The sequence below is a fragment of the Crocodylus siamensis genome, chromosome 6 (assembly GCF_052110815.1).
Source record: "Crocodylus siamensis isolate JL-2025a chromosome 6, ASM5211081v1, whole genome shotgun sequence".
NCBI classification, from domain to species: domain Eukaryota; kingdom Metazoa; phylum Chordata; order Crocodylia; family Crocodylidae; genus Crocodylus; species Crocodylus siamensis.
The window spans coordinates 50,098,633-50,126,324 of NC_143400.1; the positions used below are offsets into that span (position 1 = coordinate 50,098,633).

Below are 27,692 nucleotides of genomic sequence, written 5' to 3' on the forward strand. Positions count from 1 at the left end.
AAGGTTGCCAGATAAAGTTGGTGAAAGATGCTCTAAACCACTGCTGAAACCTGAAAATCCAGGTGTGGCAAGGGTTCCAGGAGCACCTCAAGGCTGTAGACTTGAGTGAAGAGAAGAGGCAAAACCGCTTAAATGATAGATGTCCCTATCTCCCCAAGTAATGAGATCTGCCAACTACCATCACCTCTGTCTTTTCTGGATTCAGCTTCATTGGTTCATTTGCATCCAGTCCTCAACTGGCACTGGGAAAGGACTCAGACTGGGGGACCAGGGTCAGAAGAGGAGAGGTAGAGTTGGATGTCATTAGTATATTGATGTCCTCAGATACACACTGAACATATCTTGGGGGACCCAATAACCAAAGTCCCAGAAGGAGGATGAGCACTCATCCATCATCACCCTCTAGGATCTCCCTGTTAGGAAAGAGCAGAACCAGTTAAGAATGATCCATGGAATACCCACCAGGTCGTAGGTGTGCTATCACTATGAGCAACTCCTGGTTAATTGTACCAAAAAGCTGCTGAAAGAGCCAATAGAATCAACGGGTGTGACTTATCCTGCTGATCTCCAGGCAAAGGACATAAGGACAGTCTCTATGCTATATGGAGGAAAAGAAAAAAAAATCTTTGCAGCTGGCACTGCCATAGCATAGCAGTCCTTTAAAAAACCATCTATGCCCGTATCTATCAGCTTTGGGACTGAGAACCATCTGAGCTGTAACCACCTACCCTACCACTCAGTTCCTCCCTTCAGGTCAGAAGGCCAGGTCAAAATGGTGCTATTTCACTTCCTCTTGAACCCGATGGGTATGTTTTTACTAATTCTGTAGTCAAGGGGTTGTAGACTCTGTGTGGGGTGAAACATATGGTTCAAGAAGAAAGAACTCTGCCTAGTCAAGGAGTGTTTGGAGTAGTTATATGTGCATTTTCCAAGTGTCAGTAAGGAGGACTAGTTGTTTTGTTGGAAGTTCAGGTAGCCTCAAATATACTGCTCCAAGATATGATTTATTTTCTTGGCTTGGTCATTCACCTGGCAATGGCAGGCAGACAAGAGGTAAGTGTGAACTCCCAGTAACTGTATAGCTTCAAACCAGAATTTGGAAACAAACGGCAGTCCTCAGTTGGATACAATATATTAGAATAATAGAATCATCATAGAAAATTAGGTTTGGAAGGGACATCGGGAGGTCACATCTAGTCCAACCCCTGCTCAAGGCAGGACCAGCCTCAACTAGATCATTCCACCCAGGGCTTTGTCTAGCTGGGTGTTAAAAACCTCCAAGGATGGAGATTTTAGCACCTCTCTGAGTAACCTGTTCCAGTGCTTCACCACCCTCCTAGTGAGAGTTTTTTCCTAATATCTAGCCTAAACCCTCCCTTGCTGCAACTTGAGCCCATTGCTCCTTGTTCTGTCACCTGTTACCACTGAGAACCATCCAGCTCCAGCTTCTTTGGAACCGCCCTGCAGGTAGTTAAAAGCTGCTATTAAATCCCCCCAGGATATTCTGGGAGTCCTGAGACTGACTGTGTCTTTTGCAGAAGGAAGGAACGTGCATAGGATGAAGTGGACTATCTCTGTAACTTGATCCATCACAGGTAGGATTGTAGGAAAACTGGTCAGACCATGGTGAGTCTGGGCAGGGTGGGAGATGTTAGGGTTAGGGTTAGAGTTGAGGTTGGGGTAAGTGAGGAGGAAGCGAGGAAGGATTGGAGGAATGAGCAGAGATTATTGGCCTTGTAGTAAGGGTACATACGAGTAAATAAAAGGCCTGTACCATCTTGTGCAGCTGTGGCCGCGCAAAGTAGCAGAAGTCCAGACAGTGCATTTTTTCCAGTCAAGGTTTCCATTTAGCAGAACTGTATCTTAAACAAAGTATGGTCAGCTTAGTACAGGGGTGGGCAAAATACGGATCCGGCCCACGGGCCGTAACAGCAGGGCCTGCCTGGCCCTGCCCCCCAGGCGGAAGCCCCACCTGGGGCTTCTGGCCTGGGAGCGCATGGCTGCCCCACACTGGAACCTCAGGTAAGGGGGTGGGGGCGAGGGCAGGGGATAAGCTGATGCAGAACATGGGGAAAAGCTGCCCCTCCCCTGCCCTGTGGATAGTGCTCCCTGCTGCAGCCGCTCACAGCCCACGTGGGGCTGTCCTGAGCAGGCACAGGCAGCTCCATGCAGGCTGCGAGAGGCTGCAGCACGGGGTGTCACCCACAGGGTGGTCGAAGGGCTGCTTTTCCCTGTGCTCCGCACCAGCTCTTTTCCTGCCAGTGAGAAGGGGGCCAGGGCTGTGCGCTGCCCCCCCGCCTGTACCGCAGGGCTGGGGGGCACTGGGAATGAGCAGGCGCAGGAGCACAGGGCCTGCACTGGTGTCCCAGGGCCAGCGCCGGGAGGGCCCAGAGCAGGATGGTAGAGGTGTAGGTTCCTGGCCACCAGGGGCTCTATGCAGCTGGGCCAGCTCCCCTCTCTCCCTGCTGGTGCAGCCTGCGCTCGGCTCCACAGACCCCTGCCAGCCTGCGCCCTGCCCTGGGTCCCACCGGTGCTGGGTCTGGGACATTGGTCCCAAGATGGTGGCCAGGGGGTTAGGCATCTGTCAAGGGGCAGGGCTACCCATGTGGCCCTCCATAGCTTGCCAAAACTGGGTAAGTGGCCCTCCACCCAAAATAAATGCCCGCCCCTGGCTTAGTAAGACCAAGAGGCACCACCTTTTTTCCCCTAGTAAAGATAACCCTGTCCTTGACATTATGTGGTTGCTTTGTGAAGACAGACTCCTCTGAGGGTATTTCTTCCCTGGTGGTTGCACAGAGCAGGGAGAGCAGATCTGAAGGTAGTGCAGTACTGCTGAAGTTATGGGGCTTTAGTATAGGGCTAAGTTCTGGATTGTCTCCCAGTGTGTCATATTCAGCCTTATGTCTGCTGTCCCATTTTGGGACCTGGGTTTGGCATGCTATTTGGAAATCAAACCATAAAAAAGAGTCTGTCAGAGCTGAGAGCCTTTGCTTTCCAAAAGTTTTCTAAAATTCTGTGGTCAGTAAAGAACCAAATTGTGTGGTGAACCCCTTCCAGGTAATGCCACCACTCTCCATAGGCCACTTCAGTGACTAGGATTGAAGATTTCATAATTTTGTTCTGTGGAGTGCGCTTGCGGGGAAAAGAGGCACAAGAATGTAGTGCCTGTTCTGGCCCTGCTGTTGCAAGAGTACTGCCTGTTCCCTGTGATGAAGGCATGTTTCTCCCACAAGGGCCAAAACTGAATCTGGGTAAGCCAATTCAGAGGCTGAAGTAAAGCCCTGCTTTTGATGCATGAAGGCCTGTTGGGCCTCAGGAAACCAAGATGACTGATCATTATTATTATTTTTTTTTTTAACAAAATGATGGCAAGAGGGGGGACAAGCTGGGCAGAATTGGTGATGAACCCCAGAAATCTCTGCAGCTGCCTGAAATATTGGGGCACCTTCCATTTGTGCACTGTCTGTACCTTCCAAAGGTCCATTTTCAGACCTTCTGGGGATAGGATAAAGCCAAGGAACTCAATGAAGGTCTGGCCAAGGGCATATTTCACGAAAAGGCCATGTTGGCTGTCTTTCCAGCACCATATGGACATATGACTGGTCTTGTACAAGGTCTTCCAAGAATTTTAGGATGTTGTCCAAGTAGGCAATAACAAACTTGTCCAGAAGGTCCCGCAGTACATTATTGATAGCGTTGGAATGTAGCTGGTGCACTGGCTAGCCTCTTGAAGATTTCTAGGGTAGGTGATTGCACCATTTCTGGAGGGAGCTTATTCTACAGTCTGGACACCCTAGCTGTGAAGTTTTCCCTAATGTTGAGCCTGAAATGGTTTTCCAGGAGTCTGTGACCATTACCCCTAGTTTTCCCCAAGGGTGCCCTGGTGAACACTTGTTCACCGAGCCCTTAATGTACTCCCCTGATGTAGTGTTAAGCAGCTACCAAGTCCCTTCTCAGCCTTCTCTTTTTCAGACTGAAGAGGTCCAGGTCCCTCAGCCTTTCCTCATATGGCTGGCCCTGCAAGTCTCTGATTATATGGGTGGCCCTTCTCTGGATTCTCTCGAGCTTTACCACATCCTTGTCAAAGTGTGGCACCCAGAATTGGACATGGTACTTTAGCTGTGGTCTCATCAATGCCAAGTAGAGTGGAAGAATCATTTCCTTGGTTTTGCTGGAGATGCATCGATTGATGCATTCAAGGGTATTATTAGCCCAGCTGATATGGTGTCACACTGCTGGCTCGTGTTCATACTGTTGTCTATTACTATCCCCAGGTCCCTTTCATTCATAGTGTTGCCAAGCCTGTAGGTGTGCAAGGGGATTGTTCGTCCCTGGGTGGAGCACTTTACATTTCTCAATGCCGAACTTCATCTGGTTCCAATCCGCCCAATTTGCCAGCCTGTCTAGGTCCACATGTATCTGCAGCCTATCTTCAAGTGTGACCATACTTCTCCGTAACTTGGTGTCATCCGCAAACTTGGCCAGTGAGCTCTTTCTTCACTGATGATGAAGATACTGAATAGTACTGGAACAAGCATCAACCCCTGTGGGACCCCACTGGCCACTTCTCGCCAAGATGACACAAATCCGTTCATTAGGATTCTCTGGGTCCATCCCACAGCCAACTTCCTATCCACCTGTCTTGCAGTTAAGCCCGCAATGCTCCAATTTTCTCGTGAGAACATCATGGGATACCAGATCAACTGCTTTTTGAAAGTCAAGGTATACAATATCAACCTCTTCTCTCTTATCCAGGTGGTGATTTACCTGATTATAAAAGGAGATGAAGTTGGTAAAACAGGATTTACCCACTGAGAATCCTACCTTCTGCAAGCCTATAACACACTGCATATCTCACCCCAGGTAGGACTTGAACCCACAGTCAGCCAGTGCCTTATCCATTAGGCCACTAGGGCTTATACTATAGGTTGGGAAGCTATTTTGTATTTGTCACCATCTGTCATTCTTACCAGGCTATATGTTCCACTGTAATCACATTTGGTGAATATGCAAGCAGTCTTTAAGCAATCTGGTAGCTCAGGGTTTAGAGTAGGGGTAGGCAAGTATTTTGGGCAGAGGGCCACTTACTAAGTTTTGGCAAGCCATTGAAGGCCATATGACAGGCAGCCCAGGGCAGATAAATATTAATTTTCTAAAATTATTAGGGGCCCTGCGGGCTGAATAGAATGGCCTGGCAGGCTGCATGTGGCCCCCAGGCCGCATTTTGTCCACTCCTGGTTTAGAGGTAAGGACTGTACTGATTTTGGATGGTGATTTGGTCCAGGACCTGATAGTCTACAATGAGGCAGAGGCTCCTGTCCTTTCTGATGAACAAGGTAGGGGCCCTGGCAAGAGATATGTATTTTCTTATAAACTCCCAGGCCAGGTTGTCCTGAAGGCAGGGGCAGATCCTGAGGTGGGGTGGGGGCGATGAAGTGATACAGTTGCACCCCTCTTTCATTCCTGCGCCACCCAAATTCTAGCTAAAAACCTTAACTCAGGTCTGGTAATATTAACTCAGGTTAATGAGGAAATGACTGACAGTGAAGTATTGGAGGCACTGGTGAGCCACTCAAGAAGGCTAGCTTTGGTTTAAAAAACTGAATAAGAAATGTGTATTTAACTGCAATGACTACAGGGCTAATGAAATAATATCTTTTGACTATTTTTTGCCTAGTTTGTGGTGTCTTTTAAAACTTTATACAGTATCTAGCAAATTAGTGCACAGTCTAATAGTTTTATTTGTTTTTGCTTTGACCTTAAACTAAATAATATACTACTAGCTCTTTAGTATATTAGTAAAGCATCTAATTCCTCTTGAACTAGAGAAAAATGTGTGTTGCATTATATGTGATAATCAGTCACACCATCTGCACCCCTCTTTTCAAAATCCTAGATCTGCCCATGACTGAAGGTACTCTCAGAGGGCAGCTAGTTCCTGCTCAGACGTGGTGTAGAGTGGTCTACCGAGATCCAACTCATGAAAGCTTATGCTCTATTATAGAAATTTGTTTAGTTTAAGGTTCAAATATACACTATCTGTTGGGATTCCAGCCTGAAATCATAGGGTGGGTCAACCATCCAGGGCTTCTAACAGTGTTTCCTGCAAAAACTGGATGTAAAACACTTCATAGCTTTTCCACGGGACCAGGAGACCATAACAGGCAAGCCAAAAGGATCTCAGGATCAGGGAGTAATGTGGGATCAGACTGCCCCAAAGCAAAATTTCCCTGTGTTTGCAGATTTCCACATCAAGGGTGAGGGTTTCCAACTCCCAGGGAGCCTGATGAAAGAGGGGAGCTATAAATTGTCTCAACTATTCCCAGCCTGAGCTGTTATCATAAAGGGATACATAAGGCTTGGATGATAGTTTCATTAATGAAATTTCTAGTTGCCCCAAAGTCCGGTAGGGTAGATAATACCAGCAGTAAAACAGGCTCAGCCTGGGATCTGCAAGTGAACAGGTAACTTTATCTGAAAGGTCTGCAGTTTGGTTTGGCTACAGGTTTCACCTTTATTGCAACCCCAAGTCAATACCCCTTGCAGGGCTGGGTGAGAGAAGGTGGAGGCACGTTTCCCTTCTTGTAGAGCAATAGTCAAGCACATGTCCTGATGTCCCACAACAGAAGCAAAAATTGTGCTGGCAGTGTCATTCCCACTTGCTCAGGGTAAGGTGGCAGTCCTCACCCATCTACTGGCACAGGTTCAGGAGCAGAGGACAGGGACAAGGAGAAGACAAAGAGTACCTCTTTTCTTCTTTCGTTTTCTGTAGAGTGCAAGACCGAGAATGCAGATCACTAAATCCACAAAGTCATGAGGTTTGGAGGGCACTTCCACCTAGGCAAGTTCAGCCTTCACCTCTTCTCATGGACCCTATCAATTAGAATTCAGCACTGTTGCAGTTGGTGTCTGCCACACAGAGCTAGAACAGAAAAGCATCAGCAGCAGCTGTACTCTGCTCCTCGTAGAAGTTCCACAATGCAGACTCTGCTGTACAGCCCCAGTGGGGCTCACTGTTGTACACAGCTGCAATGGCTTGGAGAAATGCCTCCCAGTTCTGAAGGACTGGGCTGCTATGCTCCAGGAACAGGGAGACCTGGACCAAGGCTTCCCTCAACAGGAGGTCTATCACAAGGTTTACTTCTGCTTGGTCACTGGAACAAGCTCTGGCCTGTGCCAGAAATGAGACAGCATCGATCAAGGAATCCCACAAAATGCTGCTGGTTCCCAATGTACCTTTCAGGTAATGGTCTCAAGCTCAGGGTTCCAGGTGGGCCCAGAACATACTCTCTTCTCTCAGCTGCCATGTTTCCTCCAACCAGGAGGTCTCCTGAAGACAGGCAACTGGGGATTGAAGGGTCTGGTTTGCAGTAGTCAACTGCAGCAAGTGAAGCTCCAAGACTTGTCAGGTAGAGGCAAGCTGAATCAGCCACTCCTGCATGGCCGGTAGGTCTCCTTGAGAATTGGCATCTAAAGCAGGTGGGTCTTAGAGCACCATCAGGGGAGAGTCATCCATAACACGCTCTCTTCGCCAAAGGGTAGTCCAGGCAGACTGGCAGCATCAGGTCATGGGTGACTAGACGTGGAGACCAATCAGAGATCAAGGTTACCAGAAGTGGCCACATAGGAAAGTGGGAGAGGGCAAGCAGAGTGCAGGGGCAACCCAGGAAATTAAGAGGAAAGAAAAGTCCGTGAATGAGCTGGGTCATAGAAATCAGACCATTAGAGTGATGTCTGCAAGCAAGATGAGCCAGAAAAGCAGACAGCCAAAAACCAAGGGTGCAGGCTGAGATCAGGAGAAGCCCCGTTAGCCAAATGCTCCCCACCCCATCCCTGCAAGTGTGTCGTAGGAACCAGCAGCTCAGGTGTTAGTATCGGGACTCTAGCACTGATGGGGCTTTTGGAGGGCCTCATCCGCGTTTAGGACCAGCGGCAGTGGGGCAGAAGGCCATGCTGGCCGATGGGGATCTAGGTCTTTAGGTGAGGTGCAAACACAACAGCGGGGTCTTAATAGCACCCAGCGGCTGCCCCTGTCTCCGCCCTCGGGCACGGGCACGGGCACAGGCACAACACACCGCGTCGGCTGCGTGCCCGCCCCGAGCAAGACTGAAAGGGCCCCTGCGGGCTGCGATACCTCCGGGCTGCGCGAGATGCCGCGTGCCTGCCATGAGCCTGCCTGACGCGCGCTGGTGCCGCCCTGCAGCCCAGCTCGGTGCCCGGCTCGTGCAGGTTGAGGCCACCGGGCCCTGCCAGGGGGAAGTGGGAGATACGCGCGCGCGGGAACGGCCGCGGCTGAGGGAGGGATGTGATAGGTGTCGCCCCTCCCCCACTCCTGGGCCACCCGCTGCAGCGCCGTTTCCGGTCCTGAGCTGACGCACTTCCCCGAGCTACCTGCCCCCGCCCCCTCCCGGGCGCGCCCCCGCCGGGCAGCTGGCTCGCGAGCGCGCCTCGTGAGCGCGCCCCGGGTCCACGTGGCCCCGCCAGCTCCAATCAGGGCCCGGGGATTTGGGTGTGGGGGAGGGGTGACGCGCGCTCTCGCCAGCGGCTGCGGCGGGAGAGAAGTGGGAGCCGCGAGCGCCATCGCTCCCCTCAGCGCCGCCGCCATGGCCGAGGAGAAGCCCAAGGTAACGACGCGGGCGGCCCCGGCTCCTCCGCTCTCCTCTCCGCCCCGGGGCCGTGCGGGTCCACCCGGGAGGCGGGTCCCGTCGGGCCGCGGGGGGCGGGGCGGGGCGGCGCCGCGTTCGAACGGCCGTTGGGGCAGTTAGGACAGTTGGGCTGGGGCGGCCGCTTCGCTCCCGTCTGCGGGCTGCGGCCCGGCCCGGGCACCCGAATGCCCGCGAGCGGGGCGGGCGCCCCGGCCGCCCAGGCCGCAGGAGGAGGAGCCCCACGGGGCAGCGGGCGCGGGAAACGCGGTCGGGAGCAGGTCGCCCGACCTCTCAGTCACGGGCCGGGCTCCGCACCTCGGGGCGGGGGCTACTGGCTGCCTTACCCGGGCAACGGGAGATGCCCCATGCAGCTCCCTTCCGGCCCTGCTGCTCTAGGGCACCAACACTCATCCTGCAGAGCCCGAGTCGGCCTTGAGGGATGAGCAGTTGCACGGTGTCAGGCTTGAGCCTTCATTATGGGTCTCCCATGCAGTGATGGCTCTTGGTGCCACTTTGCCTCAAACTAACACTGAAACTTTCAGTTCTGTGCGAATTAGATAAGTCCATGGAGACCAAGGGGCATTGCTCGAAGCTGGCAATGGAAGTCTGCCGAGGTAGCAATCTTGAGCTGAACTAAATGGGACTTGGCGGTGGGCCTCGTGGAGATAGATGAAGCAGATGTCATATTTCAGAGAGCTCACTCTTGAATGAGAATAGCAAGGGATGGGGCTCCTGCCTTTCCAGGGTTAGGTTAAATCTTCCTGCTCTTGTGATGCGCAGAGATCCCCCGACCATGACACTGCAGGCCATGCGTGTTGCCATCCGAACAGTTGTTCTTAAGTAAGTGGTGCGTAGTACTGTGCCTGGCAACACTCCTTGTTTCTTGGGGTGATGGAGGGGTTTCTGCAGCTCCTGAAACCTTCATCTTTCATTCAGGAAGCCCACTTCGAACTGTCTTTCTTCCTGCACTGGGCACTTGGCTGATGAGGTTTCCTCATCTGTAAAAGAAAGCAGTCTAACAGTGACTTCCATTTGATGGAGTGAAAAGGATGAAAAGTTTAAGCCAGTGTCAGCAGGGGTTTGTGGCCGGGAGCCAGAATGGCCCAGCTTGGCTCTGAGATGAGATGGGCTGGTGCTGGGACCTGGCCACCACCCCAGCAGTCACTTCTCTGCCACTGCTTTTTCTTGCATCTGCTGCAGCTCAGCAAGGTGTAGGAAAGCCTCTTGTTGGTTGGCCACAGTGCAGTATGGCCTAAGATGGACAAGTCCCAGCTGACAAGGCTGCAACTCCTCAGGCATAGCCAGGTCTTCCTTTCTTTCTTACCCACCCTCCACTCAGTCACCCACACAGTCGATTGGGTCGCCAACTGGCTGGAGGGCCGCACCCAGGGAGTGGTGATGAATGGGTCATTTTCGACTTGGAGGGATGTGGGCAGTGGGGTTCTGCAGGGCTTGGTCCTTGGGCCCACAGTGTTCAACATCTTCATCAGTGACTTGGACAAAGGGGTAAAAAGCACCCTGTTCAAATTTGCTGATGACACTAAGATGCGGGGGGATGTGGGCATGCTAGAAGGGAGGAATAGGCTGCAATTGGACCTACGCAGGTTACAAGGGTGGGCGGATGAGAATAGGATAGGATTCAACACCGACAAGTGCAAAGTGATGCACCTGGGGAGGATCAACCGGCACTGTACCTGCAGGCTGGGGAACTCCCTTTTTGTCAGTACAGAGGTAGAAAAGAATCTTGGAATCGTCATTGACTCCAAGATGAACATGGGCTGGCAGTGTGGGGAGGCAGTCAGGAAGGCCAACCGTACCTTGTCATGCATCCACAGGTGCATCTCGAGCAGGTCCAAGGAGGTGATCCTCCCCCTCTATGCGACACTGGTCAGGCCGCAGCTGGAGTACTGGGTCCAGTTCTGGGCACCGTGCTTCAAGAGGGATGTGGACAACATGGAGAGGGTCCAGAGGTGGGCCACTCATATGATCAGGGGGCAGCAGGGAAGGCCTTATGAGGAGAGGCTATGGGACCTGAACCTGTTCAGCTTCCAAAAGAGAAGGCTGAGGGGGGATCTAGTGGCCTGTTACAAACTAGTCAGAGGGATCAGCAGGCACTGGGGAAGTCCCTGTTCCCCCGAGCACTGCCAGGAGTGACCAGGAATAATGGTCACAAGCTGGCAGAGGGTAGATTTAGGCTAGATACCAGGAGGCGCTACTTCACCATCAAGGTGGCTTGGGTCTGGAACCAACTTCCAAGAGAAGTGGTGCAGGCTCCTACCCTGGGGGTCTTTAAGAGGAGGCTAGATGAACACCTTGCTGGGGTCATTTGACCCCAGTACTCTTTCCTGCCATGGCAGGGGGTCAAGACTAGATGATCTACTCAGCCTTCTGACCCTAGAAACTATGAAACTATAAGGGCTCAGGGCAACTTACAGGCAAAGAAACACAATAAAATACAAACACAGGAAGGTACAGCAAAATAACCCCCTCCCCCAAATTCAAAAGCAATCCATCTCCATACAGCCCTTTCACTACCCAGCGTCTGAGGAGAATTAGGGTGTGAATTTAATACTTCCATAAAAGAAAATAACAATTCCCCTCCTCCCTTCCCATAGTAATTTTTTTTTTAAACCTCCCCTCTTTCTTCTATCTCCATCCCAGCCAAAAGGTAATGACAGAGGATGCCCTTTGGCAGTTTTGGAAGCTCTGGTGGTTGGTTGAAACTTGTCCTTGAATCCCTGTCAGAGAACTTATTGGGAACACTTGTCTGAAGAATTCTTTAGTGCTTTTTTTGTTGGAGGTCACCTGAAAAATAATGCCACCAAAGGGAACTTTAATAAAAACATCCATATTGCTTGCAGACTCATATGCTTTAGCAAGCTAGAATGTTGCAGTGAGGAGGCCTTGGTCAGGAACTTGTTAATGTACGCATTATAAAAAGGCCGGACTTCACAGAGCGTAGGTTTTTTTTTCTTGATTCTTTTTGGCCAGTCTACTTATGTGCACAGAGCAGGTGATGCAGTCGTACAAGTGGTGATTGTGGACTTACAGTCCTTGTGTAGGATGATATGCAAGTATCAAAAGCCCGGATCCTGTGAGCTTTTGAACTTTCATTCCCCAGAATCTTCAGCCGTCCTTGCTCCATCCATGGGGAAAGAAGGACTTCCTAAGCTGAAGGAAACAAGAGGACCCAGGAGCACTGGTTTGGATTGATCAGGCTCTACCAGTACAGCTGTTGTGCTGTGCTTCTGATCGTTTTCTTCAAGTCTGGCTTGGGTTATTCTATCTGCGGTCATCATCTAGAGACCATTTTAGAGAAGACTGCTGCGTGTCTTGGGTTTATCTTGCAAGAATTTTGAGCAGGTTGCACCTGGGAGGGTGGGCCCTGGGATGACTGTCTGCCTTTTTCAAGAAAGAGTAAAATCCCATGTTTGTAATGGCAGAGGAAGTAACCCAAGTTGTTGGTCTGGGCTGAGGCTTATTCACTGACTTTGCCCTTCTGTGCTGGTAACTCAAGTGAATGTTTCCAGTAAAAAAGGAAATAGTTGAAGAACAGGGAAACAGGAGAGAAGCTAAAAATCTAACAGGAAGTCAGTGAAAATATAACTAGGTAAAAACTGGAAAACAAGAAAACAAAAAGTAAAGCAGGAAAGGGAGGGGGGAAAGGCCAAAAGGAAACACTACAGTGGTAATAATACAAGGTAAAGAAGAGGCTGTCAGTGGCAGAGCAGCAGATGTGGCAAGGAGCACTGACCAGGCAGTAGAAAGCAAAGCAGCAAATCAGGCAGGGAGCAGAAAGGGAAATAGTTGGAAATCAGGAAGGCAAGGGCAGCAAAGTAAGGGAAGGGAGGGGAGAAAAGGTGGGGCAAAGGAAGAATGTAAAGAGTCAGGTCAGGTAGGTACCAGATGAGTCAGATGTCAGGCAGGTTGTACTGTATCATAAATCCAATGTCTGTATTGAGTCCATGATGTTTTCTGTCCAGTTGATTTATAAAGTGAGGTTTGTAGGCTCATCTATGAAAGATGTTTTGTAAGTTCCCTTTGGTAGAAATGTCATCTAGGCAAACACTGGTGCTATCATGAAGTAGGCTGGAGAGTGTTGTGATGTCAGAAATTGTTGTTTGTAACGGTCCTGTTTAGTTTAAATGCATTTAAATGCATTTTAATTGTTCAGGCTTCCAGAAAATGTTAGAAAAGTACTATGGAATGCAAAGGTATGCATATCAGTTGTTTTTATTTTAAGGTAGTGCCTAGATTCCAGCTAAGACAAGGGCCGCTTGTTCTAGGCGAATGTGTTGATAGTCCCTTAACTCACAGCTTAAGTAGACAAGCTGGACAAGGGGAAGGGATAGAACATGAGAAAAGCAAACTGCAATTGTTTGCAAACATGTTAGTGTTAATGACTTTACAGACTTACAGGAAATTAGCTAAAGGGAAAGAAGAAGAGAGAGTCCTTGAATGGAAGGAGGGGCTGGGAATATAAAAAAGAAGTGGGAGGGAGGGGGAACATGGAGAACAGTTACAGTATGGTGGAGGTGACAAGATGGTAGGGGAGGGCACAGTTTGGGGGTGGAGCACATGCAGCTAATCTACAGAGGAGAAAGTCTAGCTAAGGGCAAAACAAGAAAACAATTTGCTATCCCAGCAACTGACAGTATGTGCTGCAACTAGTTGTGTTTGCTGCTGCTAGGTTCTTTGGCTGGCTCTGTCCAGGCATTTCTTTCCCAGATCCACAAGCTTGAAACTTACTGCCCCCCAAACCCAGTTCTTACTTACTGTCTCCTGTCTTCATTTTCATGTCATTACTATTCTTTATTCCTGGTTTGTCCCTGTTTCTTTCTTATAATGGGCATTGATTCCCCTCCCATAAATTAATAATTCAGTTGAAGTGAGTTGAGTGTGCACTCCTATTACTGCTGAGCAGGAGGTTCCTAGTGCTATATAGTAGTTCTCTTTTGTGCCTTTTGGAAGCCAAGGTGTGAGTGGCCCCTTGTCTCTGTTCTTTGACCAGGGATTGACAGGAAGAGATGGGGATTAAGAGATTTGTGAGAGAAGGACTTGCATTCACAATACATTATTTTGCACTGTTTAGAAAATATACTACATCCCATGTTAGCAGTCTGGAAGTAATGTCTCAAAGCATGGGAAGAGCTATACTGAGTCCTTTTACTATGAATGTTGTGATAATATACATGATCTAGGCATTTAGGGTGGGATTTGCAAAAGTGCAAGGAACGGATGTTGCTTCCATGGAAGTTATTGGAAATTGCATTTAATTTTTTATTTGACTAACCTACAAATCTGACACTTGTTAAGAAGTAATTGTAGTTCTGTAGTGCAAACAGGAGCTCATAGTTTATGAAATACTGACCTTTGTAAGGAGACTGATCTCTGTTTATCCCTTGATCTCTTCAACTCGCCATTGCCCTTCTCAGCAGCATCCCCTCCCCCTAGCCTTTCTCTCCCTTTTCCATAATTTTGCATTTAAGTTCTACTTTCCTATGAGTCCTATAACTTTATTCCTTTCTATTTATTACTCTGCAAGTCCATTTATAGCATCTGACAAAATAGACTATTGCCTGTGAAAGCTTTTGCCTTTTTTAATGAGTTAATCTCTGAAGTGCCACCCTGACCTACCTTCTGCATCACTTCAGACTAACTTGGCTAACAACTTTTAAGAACTTCCTAAATGTTGTAAAGCTGTAGATCTTTGCAGTTTCTAATACATGTAATACATTCTAATATATGTAATGCACTCACTTGTACCAAAAGTTCTCTCAGTTTACAGATGGAAATGTTGAGATCTATTTCCTTTTAAGGTGTTTTTGAAGTCTTTGCGTGCAAGTCTCAGAAGAAACCACGAAACCAGAATTCTTCCCCAAATGGCATGGGAAATGTTGAACTCTTTATAGGAAGGAAAGCTCCTGATATTTTAATAATTGGCTAAAGGATTATTAATCTGCTGGATTCTGTAGGAAACTTTTATGCATAAATACTGATACCTATTTTCACTTTCTGTTTTGCAGGAAGGAGTAAAAACAGAGAATGACCACATCAATCTGAAAGTAGCTGGTCAGGATGGATCAGTGGTCCAGTTCAAAATAAAAAGGCACACACCGCTAAACAAACTAATGAAGGCTTACTGTGAGAGACAGGTACATGCATTAAATGTAGTATTAATTAACTAACAAATGTAGTAATGAATATTGTAGTTCAGTACTGCTGTTGAATTAATGCTGACTAAGAGTCTATCTTGTGGGGAGACTCATAAATTATAGAAACATTACAACTTTTTATGACATACTAAATACTAGTATGTCAAGGAATAAACCCATTATATGGGAACACTATAGAAAACAGGTTTAGGAGCTTATCTTAAGGTTCTCAGGCTTGAAAAGATTGGTTTTATTTATGGCTTTAACTAAACAAATATTCTTTCCCCACATCTGCAGTGAAAGAAGTAGGGTTAATTTGGTTCAGAGAAGTCTGAGGTGGGCTTTGAATTAGTTTTCAAATACCTGAAGGGTGATTATAGAGAGGATAGAGATGGGCTTTCTTTTGTAGGGGACAGAACTAGGAACAACAGATCTAAGCTGCAGCGGGGGAAATTTAGGTTGAAGATTAAGAAGAGCTTTCTGGCTATGAGGGTGATCAGGCATTGAAACAGGCTTTCTAGAGAAGCTGTCGAATCTTCCCTCTTGGAAACTGTCAGAAGCTGGGCTGACAGGTACTTGGCTAGAATGGTTTAGTCAGGGATGATTCTACTTTGAGCAGGGGGCTGGACTAGATGACCTTGTGGGATCCCTTCCAGCTTTACTTTCCTATGATTCCTTATATATGTCTTGTTTTCTGTAATATCTTGTGATATTGAAGCCAAGAGTCAGAAGCCCCTGAGTTTTAATCCTCACTCGGAAGTGAGTTATTTTATGGCTGTAGCAAATCATTTAGGTTTTAAACCATTTACTGTTAAGAAAGGGGGCCAAATTTAGATTGCACAGGCCACTTTGATATTGGCTTTTTCTAACTTTTGAGCGTTTCACTTTGCAGCCTTAACTTTCTTCTTAAATTTTTTTTGGAAAGAGTGATCTGTCCAAAGCCTAACATCAGCTTTGCTTCATATTTCCCTGGTTTTATTGAACTAGGGAACTGGAATGGGTGAGGCTGCCTGGCAAAAATTGGAATATGGTTTCTTGTCTTGTGCCGGCCAAGACTTCATATTTCGTTAGTCAGAATGTAGCTGCTTCAGTTTTGGGTCAGTGGTCCCATTCTTTTGAGTAAGCGAAAAATGAAAACGTATGTTTTTCTGCTGCTGTTATATAAAGACATTTTTAAATATATGTGACTCTTTTTTTCCTTCTCGCTCCTTGACACTTCTTATTGTTCTGTTTTGGGAACTGGGGAAGTGTTTCCTCCTTTTTTGGTTTTTCTCCTTGCTTTCCCCTCCGCCGCCTTGGTGTTAAATGTTACTTTCTCTTTCCTTGGTAGAATGTATGCAGGCTAGATTTTGATGCACTTGCTCTCATGGAACAGAAATTAGATTCTGATCTAACAGTGTTCATCCAAAAGGGGGGCTGCGTTCTGAGACCTCAAACTAAACAGTTTTGACTATGGGATCATAGAGTAAGATTTCTTTTGTCACTTTAAAGCTTCAGTAACCATACTGTATTAGGTTCAACAGTAAGATATCAACATCTCATGTCAGTAACTTTCAACTTTCAGGGCTTGTCAATGAGACAGATTAGATTCAGATTTGATGGACAACCGATAAATGAAACGGACACACCTGCGCAGGTATGGAAAAACACTTAGTAATAACTGTAGCAAAACTCCTAACATTTTTGGATGACGTGCCTAAAGCAAACTTTAAGGGACATTTTGATTTAAAAAATAAACACTTCCTGTTGTATACTTTATGCAAATCTTAGTTGCTGTGTCTGTGGGAGGGCTTTCTTTTTCCCCTTAACTTTTCATGACTGCTACCACTTGCAGAGCTGCATCAGTTTGTGTGTGATTTGTAGTGGTGTAATATACAAATAGTTGTCAGAGTTTTTAAGAATTGTATTTTGAACCCTGCTTAAAGTAGGTTGGGACAAAGCCACAGCTGAAATGCTGGTGGCCAATGATGCTTTATTTACAATGGTGAGAACTTGCCGGTGGTTGGTTTGGAAGGAGGACTTCTCGTATTGGCAAGATTATAATGGGTAATTCAGGAAACGGAACATAGATGTTTTAGGTGGTGTCAGTTGGACTAAGGAGCCCCTCCAGTGATTGGTCTGGCCTTCTAAAGCCAGGAAGAAATTACACATGAAAACTAACTCATAAAAGAAAGAAGATCTAACTTGAAAAAGACCTTGACTAGCTGGCATCCTGGGGTGGCTTGCTGAGAAAGGAAAGGGGTATCAACCCTAAGTGGTGGAAGGAATTGCATTCTGATTTTAGCACTGCTGCTTAACAATGCTGTTTAAGAATGAGTGTAAAGTTGATACCTTTTAAAAGTATGTAGTTGTGGATTTGTGTATTTATTTAACAGCTGGAGATGGAAGATGAAGATACAATCGATGTATTTCAACAACAGACAGGTGGAGTGTGTTAAATATGCTGTCCTTTTGGGAAGAGAAGTTAAAAGACCCTCATCGCACCTCACTTTTGTCATCTGTCCTTGGATTTGCTATTAAATAGTAAATAAATGAACATGCCAATCACACAGGATTCTTCTAAAATTTTAGAGGACATTTTCCAAAATTGTTTTCCTGTCTCTGACATACTGCGTGTGCAACTCCAAACTGTATCTGCAGGGATTAATCTACATCTTTAATTTGGGCCAATCTGATTTAACTTTTCAGTTTAATTAAAGTAAGGGTTGTTTGTCTGCTGTTTTCTTGTTTCTACAAACCTGTGGCCTAAGGTTTCCAGGGCATGGATTGTTCTTTCCTGGTTCGTGTTATATTCTTGCCCTACTGCTTAAGTCTAATCATGTAAATAATTCAGTATATTCTCACTTTGGTAGTGAGCTTGATAGTTTCCTCCTAAGATATGGCTAAGAGGAGGAAAGGAAAAGTTGATTAAAAGCATCTAGTGTGTGTTGTAAACACAAGTACTTTAAAGCTATTAAGCCTATGATACAAGGCCTGTACATGCAGATATAATGCTTCGCATAGAGTGAAAGTTTAAAATATTGTAAATGTACATGTGCTTTGTCATAATGTGATAGCATAGACTGAAATGTAAACTTTGAGAATTAAAAATTAAAATTGGCTAGAATTAATGTCAGCAACTGAGCTGTTGCCAGACCTAGTGCTGATGGCTGAGCAGTAATATATTCTGTTCCATAAGGAAAATACATCTTGACAGTTAAATATCAATTTACTGAGGGATGGACAAAAAGTTAAGCAACTCGTTCCCTCGTCCTGTTTAATACAAGCATAACAACTGTATCTTTATTTTATCTTGGTACTTGTAACTATATGGCCTCAGGATTCTTTTATTGCTTGTTTCTGGTAGTTAAAATTGGTCTTATTAAAAAATCAAATGTTTTTCCTTGTTATGTATAAGTTTGTGGTCAAGGTGTATGCGCAGAAGTGCTATTGAAAGCTTGATAAACATATAAACCATGGACAAGTAATTTAAGGTTCTGCTGAGAAATTTCTGCTCTGCTGCTTTCCAAAATGTATTGAATTTTAAATGCATTTGTGTGGTGACTTTCAGTTCTATATGAAGTTTTGGGATCTATTCCAAATGAACGTTTTTAAAAGGTCATCCTATTGCCCTAAAATAGGTTGTCCGTTGCTGCTTGAGGAGGTCATTATCTGCTTTTTATATTTACATGACCAATTTGACAATGCTAGATCATCTCCTGCTTGCTTGAAATCTTGCTGAAAAAGTTCTTATTTTCTTTTTCATTTTATTGTATATGGACTAGGGTGGGATATCTTGTTAGATCTCATTGTTTTTTCACCAATTTGTACATTATTTGTTGTCCTTTACTACTGTATACAGTAAATATAGTTTGGTACTCTGTCTCTTGGCTTCTGTTTTTATGCTGCTGCATTTCAGATGACTTTACCGCACGTTAGGTCACTGAAGTGCCACTGCTTTATTTGTTGGCATGTCTTGTATAAAATTCTCAGCTGGGACACTTCTGATTTATTTACACTTAAATAGGATCAGTGAATGCGCGCTTCACAGTATTTCTGTGCTCACAGACACCTAGAATTACTGCAACGTAGTGCTCCCTTGCTTGGTAATTCAATCTCTGTTACTGTTAACTGGTAAGAAATATCAAATAAATTACGTGTATTAAAGACAATTACTTGCATAAAAAAAAGTGCATGATCTGAAGGTGTGTGTTCTAGTTGTTTGAAAGGTCAGCACAGTGTAACTAAAAATAACCTCTTATGGAACTACCTGTTTTTGTAGAATGCTTTTGTTTGTGGGTTGGATAAATACATTTTGTTTGTACCCCGGTTTGGAGTAAACAACAACAACAACAAATATGTGTGATCCTACTCAGCTGAAAAAGACATTTATGGAAAGCATTGTCTTTCTGTTTGAAGTCCTTAGCGAACAATGGCCTGTATGTTTTCCTAAAATCAGTAGGAATATCACTCAGTGTACTAAACCAGGTACAGCACCTAGCACCCGAAAGAAATTTGCGTGGTATATTCTGGTAGCAATGTTCCCTCAGCACAGTATCTGCTTTGGTGTTTTCTGCTCGGTGCTTCATACGCCTCACTTCATTGTGTCATGTCTTCAGAAAAAGAGCTTATAGTGCTATGGGTGCTGGGCATTTGGCTCTTTAGAAGAAAAAATAGTCTTTAATGTGCTTAAAATGGGCCTGCCCTGTCGTGGTTTCTCTTTTCCCCTCCATCACTCTGGACTGGTTGGCCTCTTAGTTGGCTTGTCACAGAAAAGGAAGGAAAGGCTCACCCTGCCCTTAGTTGGAGGGGAAGGGGAAAGCTCTCCCTCTGAACTTCCCCAAGAAGCACCCTTATTTGGTCTCCCTTTCTTCAGAGGATGCCTTGCAGCCAGCCCCAGTGTGGCTTCAGGAGGGGCAGCTGCTGACCGTGGCTCTTCTCAGTCCCTGGCTTCCCTAGTGATCCATAGCACCCTCACCTCTGGGAGCTCCTTTTCAACCAGCTCCTGGGGAAGGAGGGTGGTGGTGCGGGAGCATCTTCTTTATAAGATGGTTATCAGAGTGCTGATGTCTCAAGCAGCACAGCAGACTGCTTCAAAACAAGCAGTCTTTTTTGTGTCATTCCAGTTCCCTCTGTCCTCATTCAGACTTCACTTTGTCTGCCTTGGGACTTTCTCTCTGTCCACACTGGGACCATCTGCTCTTCCCCAGTTCTCTTGGAGCTTCTCTCATTCTTGTCAAGCCCAGTCAGCCAAATCTGCAACCAAACTAACAAAACTATAGTCTTAACTTGGGGACAACAACTCGCCCAGTACAGTGAAACATGCTACGAGTAACTGGTGAAAGAGCAACCTCTGGCCTGTTGTCAGGTCTAGACTGTCATCTGCCCCTGGGATGAAAAGGGGGCATCTAGACATCCTACATAGAGAATTATTTACAAGTACTATATACAGGAAAGCATGCCTACACTAAGCACCCTAAAGTACTTCCCGCTGGATTGGCAGGCTAGAATCCAGTTCACCTAGTTTCTTTCATCATATGACTGAAGCAGAGAATTTACCTTGCAGCTTCTACCGTTGAGAGCTGTAGGAGAATATAAAACATGGTAATGAGAAGAGGGGGCTTGTTTTTTCCTCTGCCCTGAGAAAATACTGCTCACTGCTGGGATAATTAGGTTTCCTTTCCATCCCCATCTCCAATGCTTTTTTTCAGGCTTATTGACTATGGTTAAGGTTCCACCTACCTGTGCTCCTGTCTTAAATCCACAAACTAGATTACATCTCTGAAGCTTTTGTCTGCATGTGTACAGTAACCAAAAAAAACCATTGAAAGTTTTTAGTGAGATCTTAGGCTGTTTGTGACTAACCATCAGCTTTACACACTACAAAGGAACTAGAGAGGGAGAAAGTTTCTCAATCAAAAAGCAAGAGCAGAAAAGGCGTGGACAGACATAACAAAACATTTCAAACACCTCTGAAATACTTCAAACGACCAGATCCAAAAGTGGCTGAAAGACTTCAAAAGTAGATCTTTATACAAGGTACTGTTTTGGAGCATTTCACTTTTTGGTTCTGGTTTCATAAGGAAAGGAGGGAGAACAGGTAGTCATTCTGCCAGTCAGCCATCCACCAGCCCTACTCCAGGTCAGGGTTGTGCTGGGTCTCTGTTGGGACCCCCATCTCCCAGAGCTGGGCACGCTTATCCCACTGACTCTCAGGGAATGGAAGTGAGGTGTTGCCCAGAGCTGGACTGTCTGGCCCCAGTCCCCTCTACATCTACTCTGCTGAGGTTGGGGAAGGGAGAGCTGGAGGGGACCTACAGCTAAGTGAGACTTTCTTTGATGGGACCAGGAAGCCCCCACTTACTTCTCTTCAGCTCTGCTCTCTCCACTCTACCTGTTGCTCTTTGAGGAGAGGGGGAGCCAGAGTAGAGCTAAGCAATAGGCTGCTGCAGTGTTTGAACCATTCCTGTTAGGAACTGCACAACAGCAGTGTGCGCATCCCTGGCTTAAATGTTTCCTTTGTGAAACATTTCCAAACACGTTTCAGTTGCTATGTCTGCACCCAAAGCAAGTCAGACTGAAAGCAGAAGCTAGATTAGTTTTTCAGAATTGGTTAGCCATTGAAGCAAGTAACGAAAGGTGGGCATGGATTCTACAGCACTCAACTCCTTTATTACTAATTCAACTGGTGATTGCTGAGCTGGAAACAAGTACCGGAGTGAAATTCTGGGTGCTGTGTTTCAAGGAAAGCAGATATGGCACAGGTTAGCCACCCCTGCTCTAAAAAGGCAGAGGCAGCTTTTGTGCATGCCACATGGCAGACTTAGGAAGAGACATGCAGCACAGTGGCAGATAGGGCAGGGAGCAGAAAACAGAGCAGCAGATGTGGCAAGGAGCACTGGCCAGGCAGTAGAAAGCAAAGCAGCAAATCAGGCAGGGAGCACTCAGGAAGTATGTGGGCCTAGTTTGTGGCAGACCTGCCAAAAAGATTGACCCCCACTGGATTAGAGAATCCTATTAGTCCTGTAAGTCAGTGGGATATCTCATCTGCTCATGCCTGGTATCACAGCCCTGCCCTTGCACAGATGCAGGACTTGCTGGCTGTAAATCATCTGAGACAGATGCCTTATGAGGTGAGCTGTTTTGTTCCTGAGTATATTCGGCCATTTTCACTGCTGCTGCAACCTATCATTGCAATTAGTGTCTGCCTAAGCACTTTGGAATCCTTTGGGTGGAAGATGCGTTGGAAGATACTGTTAGAAATTACAAAAAAAGGCTATGAACCTTTTTCTCTTGGTTTACCAATACCCAAAACTGCACCAGCAAAGGAGTAAATGGGGGGTCTCAGTTGTGAAGAAACTGCAGGAGCAAAACCTAGAATTGCAGAGCAAATAAAAGAGAACATTTGCCAAGTGATATGCCTTCACAGCTCAGTGCCTCACTGCAAACTCCTGTTGTTGCCCCTGAATGTTCCAGGCCTAAAAGGTGCAAAAATTAGTGTTGCTACGGTTGCCAAAAGTAAAATGCCTCCCCTGCCTCACCTGTGGATAAGATGTGGGAGTACTGTACAGTGTAATTCATTCATAGCCACTACTTAAGGCTATGTATTTGAGACACTGAATACACGTAACTGGAGATCCTGTGGCCTTTCTCTTGATTGGCTCTAAAGTGTCCCCTTCTTGGTAGTTTGTTGGGATCTGGGGTTGAATCCTGCTGTGGTGCACAGAGCCACCAGCTGTAACCACTACCGTGTGCCCATGGACATGGCTCCCCTGCCAGGCTTAGGTGATGTCTCAGTCCCCTCTAACAGTGTGACTCCCCTTCCAATGTCTGACCCCTTAGCTTTGCCCACCTGCCTAGTGACACTTGCATGGCACAGACCCCTGTGCTCTGGGCTCCCTCACACTATTTCTGTTATTCAGAATGAGGAGTGTTGGGAAAGAATCAGTCCAGCTTTTCTGTTGGCTGTAGCCTCTTCCCTGCATTCTCATTGTGGTCCATCCAGTTCTTACTGCAGCTGCTTCACTTGTATGCCCCTTTCATATCTCTGCCCTCCCCAGCCCATGAATAACCACCTCTCTCCCCTTCCCATGAAAGTGCATGTGCACCAAAAAGGAACTGGAACCAAATGTAAGCAGGGAAATGCATGCCTCTTTTGGCTTAGGCCTCACCTGCATGTATGTGTTGCTGCTGCCAAATACTGTCTGCTTGCAGTAGCCACCACTGCCAAGAAAGCGTGCACATCCATGCACATGGTTCCCATGCACGTGCTGTGCTGCTACAGCATGAAGTGGCCCCCAGGAAGGCACCGACAGCTGAAGGGACTGTGGCAGCCAGAAGTCATGGCCCTGTCTACATGTGCCTTCCATTGAAGGTAGGCTTCAGTAAATCCCAGAGAAGTGGAAAAGCAGAGTTGAATTTAGATGCTCTTGAAGTTTTTCCAGCAGACCAGGCTTTAGCAATCTTTACTGCCATCACCTGAGGCTGGCATTAGCTGGATTCCACCGCATGGACAGGGCTTACAGAAGAAGGATTTGAGTGGAATTGCTATCTTTCATCAGGGCGACAGGAGGAGAGGTTTGAGGTGGCTATTTTTTTTTGTCTTAAAGTTTGTTACTGACAAGTGCATCTCTCTAATTAAAATCTAGCTCAAAGAATTGGGTCAAAGAGAAGGACTGTGTGGTGTGGTCACTTAATTTTTTTTTTTTTGAATGATCTTCCTCCCCTTTTCCTTACCCTTTGTATACAGATTACTGTATTCCAGCCGCGTCAAACTCTTCCGGCCCCGTGGACTGAATGAAGGGTGTGGGGATGCTCTGCAAGCTGCATCAGGCCCACGGTCTGGCACAGGCACCTTACAGTGATCCCTCCAGCCGGCCGGTGCTTCCTGCAATGCCCGTGGCACTGGGCCCAGCTCCAGCCGCTGCGTGCAGAGCATCAGACCGGCTCCGCGTCTCGGGCCAGCGTTGGCCCATGCCACAGGAGGCGCGTGAGGTTGGGTCTGTCCGGGGGCGATCTGGTTCTTTCTTTGACACCCCTGCTCTATTCCTTTCTGTGTAGTACTGTCTGCCGGTCCACACGCAGCACCTGGCAGTTTGCTGCCTAACGAAGCAGTCGGTAACAGCCCTTCTCAACCTCTCAGGCCCCTTGGAATATCCCGGTGCCGAGCTTTCCCTAGCGTCTTGAGGCCAGAGTAACCGGGCTGTTGCAAGCCGCAGAGACGTCCCACCGGCCCCACCCCCTCAGCGGCCAGAGCGCCGCTCCCCGGCCGCGGGCAGTGACGTCATGGCCCCTCACATCTCACGCCAGCACCCCACCCTTGGGCGCGACAAGGCCCGCGCCGCCCCTCCCACCTCGCGCCCGGCGGACTGCCATAGAGAAGGGCGGCCCGCGCGGCGGCCTGACTAGCCACCGTCGCGCGCGCTCTCTATGGCGCTCGGCTGGCCCCGGAAGCGCTGAGGTGGCCGGCTCGGCTCCCTGCGGCGGCGGGGTCGCGGGCGGCCATGGCGGGCACAGCGCTGAAGCGGCTCATGGCCGAGTACAAACGTGAGTGGGCGGCGGGCGCGGGCGGTACCCCGGGGGGATGGAGGTCTTGGGCCCCGAGGCCTTCAGCCTACCGTATTTCTGGCAGACGCGCGCCCCTCGCTTCTCGGCGCCCCTGAAGCGCCGCCCGCAGCCTTACCATATTTCCCGGTGACGTGTGCGCGTGGCTTCCCCGGGCGGTGGTGGTGCGGGGGCAGCACGGTGGAGGGGGCGTCCCTGCGGGCTGTCACCCCCCCCCCCAGTCCCCTCGGGCGTGGGGCGCCCGCAGCACCGGGCTGGCCTGGCTCCTCGTCCCGCCGCGCTGCAGGTGGTTGTGGCCTGCCGGAAGGCGAGGTCCAAACGCAGGCCCATGTAGGCCCTGTGTACCCCATCGGGCTCACCAGGGCATTTTTGGGGAGTGGAGCCAGGCACCGGGCAGTTCTGCCACAGTGATGGAGGCCTGACAGCTGGCATCAGCAAGGAGCTCTGCCTGCAACAACAAGAAACATGCATCATCCCCATTATCTCCAGCCGGCCCACCTGCTGGCTCCAACCCAGAGTCACTGCTGGGGAGACATTGTTGCTCAGGGCAGGGTTCCGCCTGCTGTCCAGGCAGCGCTGCTGTTGAAGAAAGCTGAGAGCCACAAAGCCAAGTGCAAGTGAGATCAGTGCAGTTTTGGACTGAGACTTCAAAACATTCATCACCCCCTGCCCTCCTTTGAAAGCAGCCAGAGGGAGGCAGTGCCAGCAGGCGGTGCAGGCATCCCAGCAGAGGGAGCCCCCAGGTTGCTTTGCTTCGTCCTCACGGCTGCATTGTTGCTCCCGATCCCACTGTTGGCAGGTCTTTAAATGCATGTCTGAATAGAGCCAGGCTGATGCAGATAGCCTGCAGAGATGTTGCTCTGTGTTTTTTCTTGTTGCTTCTAAGTTGGGACAGCAGGCTCGACCTGCGTGGCTTGCAATATATGTTGTTGCTGGGCCTGTGGTATTTCCGTTCTTAATTTTCTTAGTTCTTTGTGACATGGAAAAGGAGAGGACCCTTTCCTCAAAGAAGAAAAGGTCACTTGCTGCAGGTGTTGGATAGATGTTGGACAGAAGGCAAGGGAGATATGCACCTTTAATAGACTAACTCACGGCTGCTCAACCTCTGTGGCTGATGGGCCGGATGGGCAGTGGCTGGTTCATGGTCCTTATCTGGCACCTGGGGCAGTTGCAATGGGAACCCATCTGGCTTTGCGGAGTGGGGGAAGGGTGCTTGGCACCTGATGTTGCTGCAGGGAGGAGGGGACATGGCCCATGTGGCCTGGCCCCGACCTGCTGCATGGTGGTTGGGGTTTAGGAATTTGGCAGTGAGGGAGAGTGGCCATATTAACTGCCACTGTTCTCCCACTGCCAAATTTCCCACTGCCTGGCAAGCCTCACAGGCCACATTTGGCTTGTGGGCTGCAGGTTGAGCACCCCAGACTAATTAAACAAGATCTATATAGAGAGAGAGCAAAGCTTTTGTGAACTAAAGTTCACCTCCTCAAATGACAGCATCTGATGAAGTAAACTTTGGTCCACGAAAGCTTGTGCTGCATGTGCATCTATCTTGTTGCGTTAGTCTATAAAGGTGCATTTCTACCCTGTGTTCTGAATGACTGCAGACTAACTGCGAGCTACCTCTCTCTGCTTATATATGGTGGAGTCACAGGTCTTCTGCTTGTCAAGTACATGCTCATTTTCCTAAACCTGTGGTTCTCAAAAGTTTTGGACTCAAGGGACTCTTTGTTAGACTTGAGGCATAGCTTTCGTGACTTAAGCAGCACCCCATTTAAAAAACTAATGTATTACACTGTTTACCTCTTGGCAGTGATGAGCAAGGGCAGCAGTGAGGCAGAGGGGAGCACTGAGAGTGTCCTGGCACTCTGGTTGAGAATTGCTGTAACATGACAAAATTAGTATGATAAATAGAAGTATCACTGCTTCCAGAATGGCCGGTAAGCAGCTTCAGGACCTGTTCTTCATTAAAACAAAGAAACCTTGGCAGTGTCTTGCTTGGTGGTCCAGATAGGAAATGCTTAGATAATTGTTCTTCTCCAGTAGGAGGTTGATGCCAGTGAAATCATCTGGTCGCATCAATCCATTTAATTTCTTGTGAGTAACTATACTCCAGATGGGATGCAGGAACTTATATAGGCCCTTGTGTGTTTTCACAGTGAGAGTGAAGATTGACTGGGCATGAAGAGTAAACTATTTGTGCAACTGCACATTAGCAACAGGTTAGTAGCAAGGTATGCTGCAGCTTCTTCTGATGCTCTTGACAGTCCTACAAATGAAAGTTCTCTTACCACCTTTCAGAAGTGCAGATTAAAAAAAAATATATCATCCACTTGCAATTGGAAGTCTCAACAGTTTTTTGTTTTGTTTTTTTTAAGGAAACATTCCCAGTTGGAAGGACTTAGCAAATTTCTGTTGGACAAAGCTGCTTATCCTGGTTTCAGTTGTTTGCCTAAATGCTCTGTCCTTGAAACAGTGGTCTTAGTAGTCTTAAAAATTGAGCAGAACAATAATAATGTTGAGCAGAACAACAATACTGCCAGGCATTGTATGAATTCCACAGCTCTGCAGCAGGTCCTGATTGGATTGTACTAGCATCATTTCCTATTCTAGTTCTGGGTCTCCCTTGAGATGAAACTGGCAAACTATAATAGAATGTAGTCTTATGAACAACTAACATCATTGGCAATATTAATATACCATGGAGTAATGTTGCCTCTGGAGGCTCAAGCTGGAAAGTTTGGTATGCTGAATCTCAGCTTTCATGTCTCTCTGGAGCATCCTCCATTTTAAAAGATGTGGAGTTCTTTGCTTACTGTAGTCAAAACCATACGTCTGTGCAGATAAGTATTTATAGGTAAACTATAAACTGTCTGATGCATTTTTTCCATCAGGGAGACATAATTGTACTAATAGGCTGTCTCTGTTACGTGTTTCTTACCAAAAGCAGAAGCAAATCTGAATACTAATTTCTCTTTCTTTCTTTTTTGCTGTATGATGAAGTATTAGAAGCAAATGCACAGTCATAGTACTTTATAGAAGTCACATTTCTATCTTACCCCTAGAATTTTTAGTTTAACACAGCTTTTGGAAGTGAAACATAATTTAAAATTTTACTCATAATCCTAGTCAAGTCCCTTGAGATGTTCTGTTTTCATTGTAAACTTGTATGCTTATATTTTTTATTTGAGTTCCTTATCATTTTTGCTTTTGTTTTTGGGCCTACACTTTATATAAAGTAAGCTACTTTACTTATTATGTTAGTTATCTTCTGTAGTAGTGATGTAGTTGTGTTGTAGCTGTGATGGTCCAGAGATGAGAATATGCAACTAGCAGGATTTGTTTGGCAGTA

General features: G+C 47.3%; 2 protein-coding genes and 1 long non-coding RNA gene across 4 annotated transcripts in view; 2 read left to right on the top strand and 1 right to left on the bottom strand.

Annotated features, from left to right (window-relative positions):
- Positions 1-6,451: 6,451 nt before the first annotated feature.
- Positions 6,452-8,294, bottom strand: LOC149862807 (uncharacterized). Its single transcript, XR_016443026.1, has 2 exons — positions 8,135-8,294; positions 6,452-7,576 (listed from the first exon to the last, which is right to left on the bottom strand). It is a non-coding gene; the product is annotated as an uncharacterized LOC149862807 (long non-coding RNA).
- Positions 8,295-8,461: 167 nt separating this feature from the next.
- Positions 8,462-18,662, top strand: LOC149862808 (small ubiquitin-related modifier 3). The gene is made up of 4 exons (XM_090052270.1): positions 8,462-8,624; positions 14,672-14,800; positions 16,365-16,436; positions 17,176-18,662. Exons 1-4 carry the CDS (start codon positions 8,604-8,606, stop codon positions 17,236-17,238), a joined length of 285 nt encoding a protein of 94 aa, XP_089908396.1. The 5' UTR covers positions 8,462-8,603; the 3' UTR covers positions 17,239-18,662.
- Positions 18,663-24,090: 5,428 nt separating this feature from the next.
- Positions 24,091-27,692, top strand: part of UBE2G2 (ubiquitin conjugating enzyme E2 G2) — a 34,086-nt gene continuing 30,484 nt past the window's right edge. The window contains exon 1 of one of the 2 annotated variants that reach the window (XM_090053183.1): positions 24,091-24,325. Coding sequence is in view for 1 of the 2 variants with exons in the window: in XM_090053182.1 (XP_089909308.1) it covers positions 24,283-24,325 (43 nt within the window). In the remaining variant the exon portion in view is untranslated. The remainder of the gene's footprint in view (positions 24,326-27,692) is intronic. The other variant, XM_090053182.1, reaches the window with a different exon arrangement.

Coding starts and splice junctions, on each gene's coding strand:
- LOC149862808 (XM_090052270.1), top strand. CDS start 8,604: ATGGCCGAGGAGAAGCCCAAG. Junction 14,801..16,364: donor AGGCTTACTGTGAGAGACAG/GTACATGCATTA, acceptor TTCAACTTTCAG/GGCTTGTCAATGAGACAGAT. Junction 16,437..17,175: donor AAACGGACACACCTGCGCAG/GTATGGAAAAAC, acceptor TTTATTTAACAG/CTGGAGATGGAAGATGAAGA.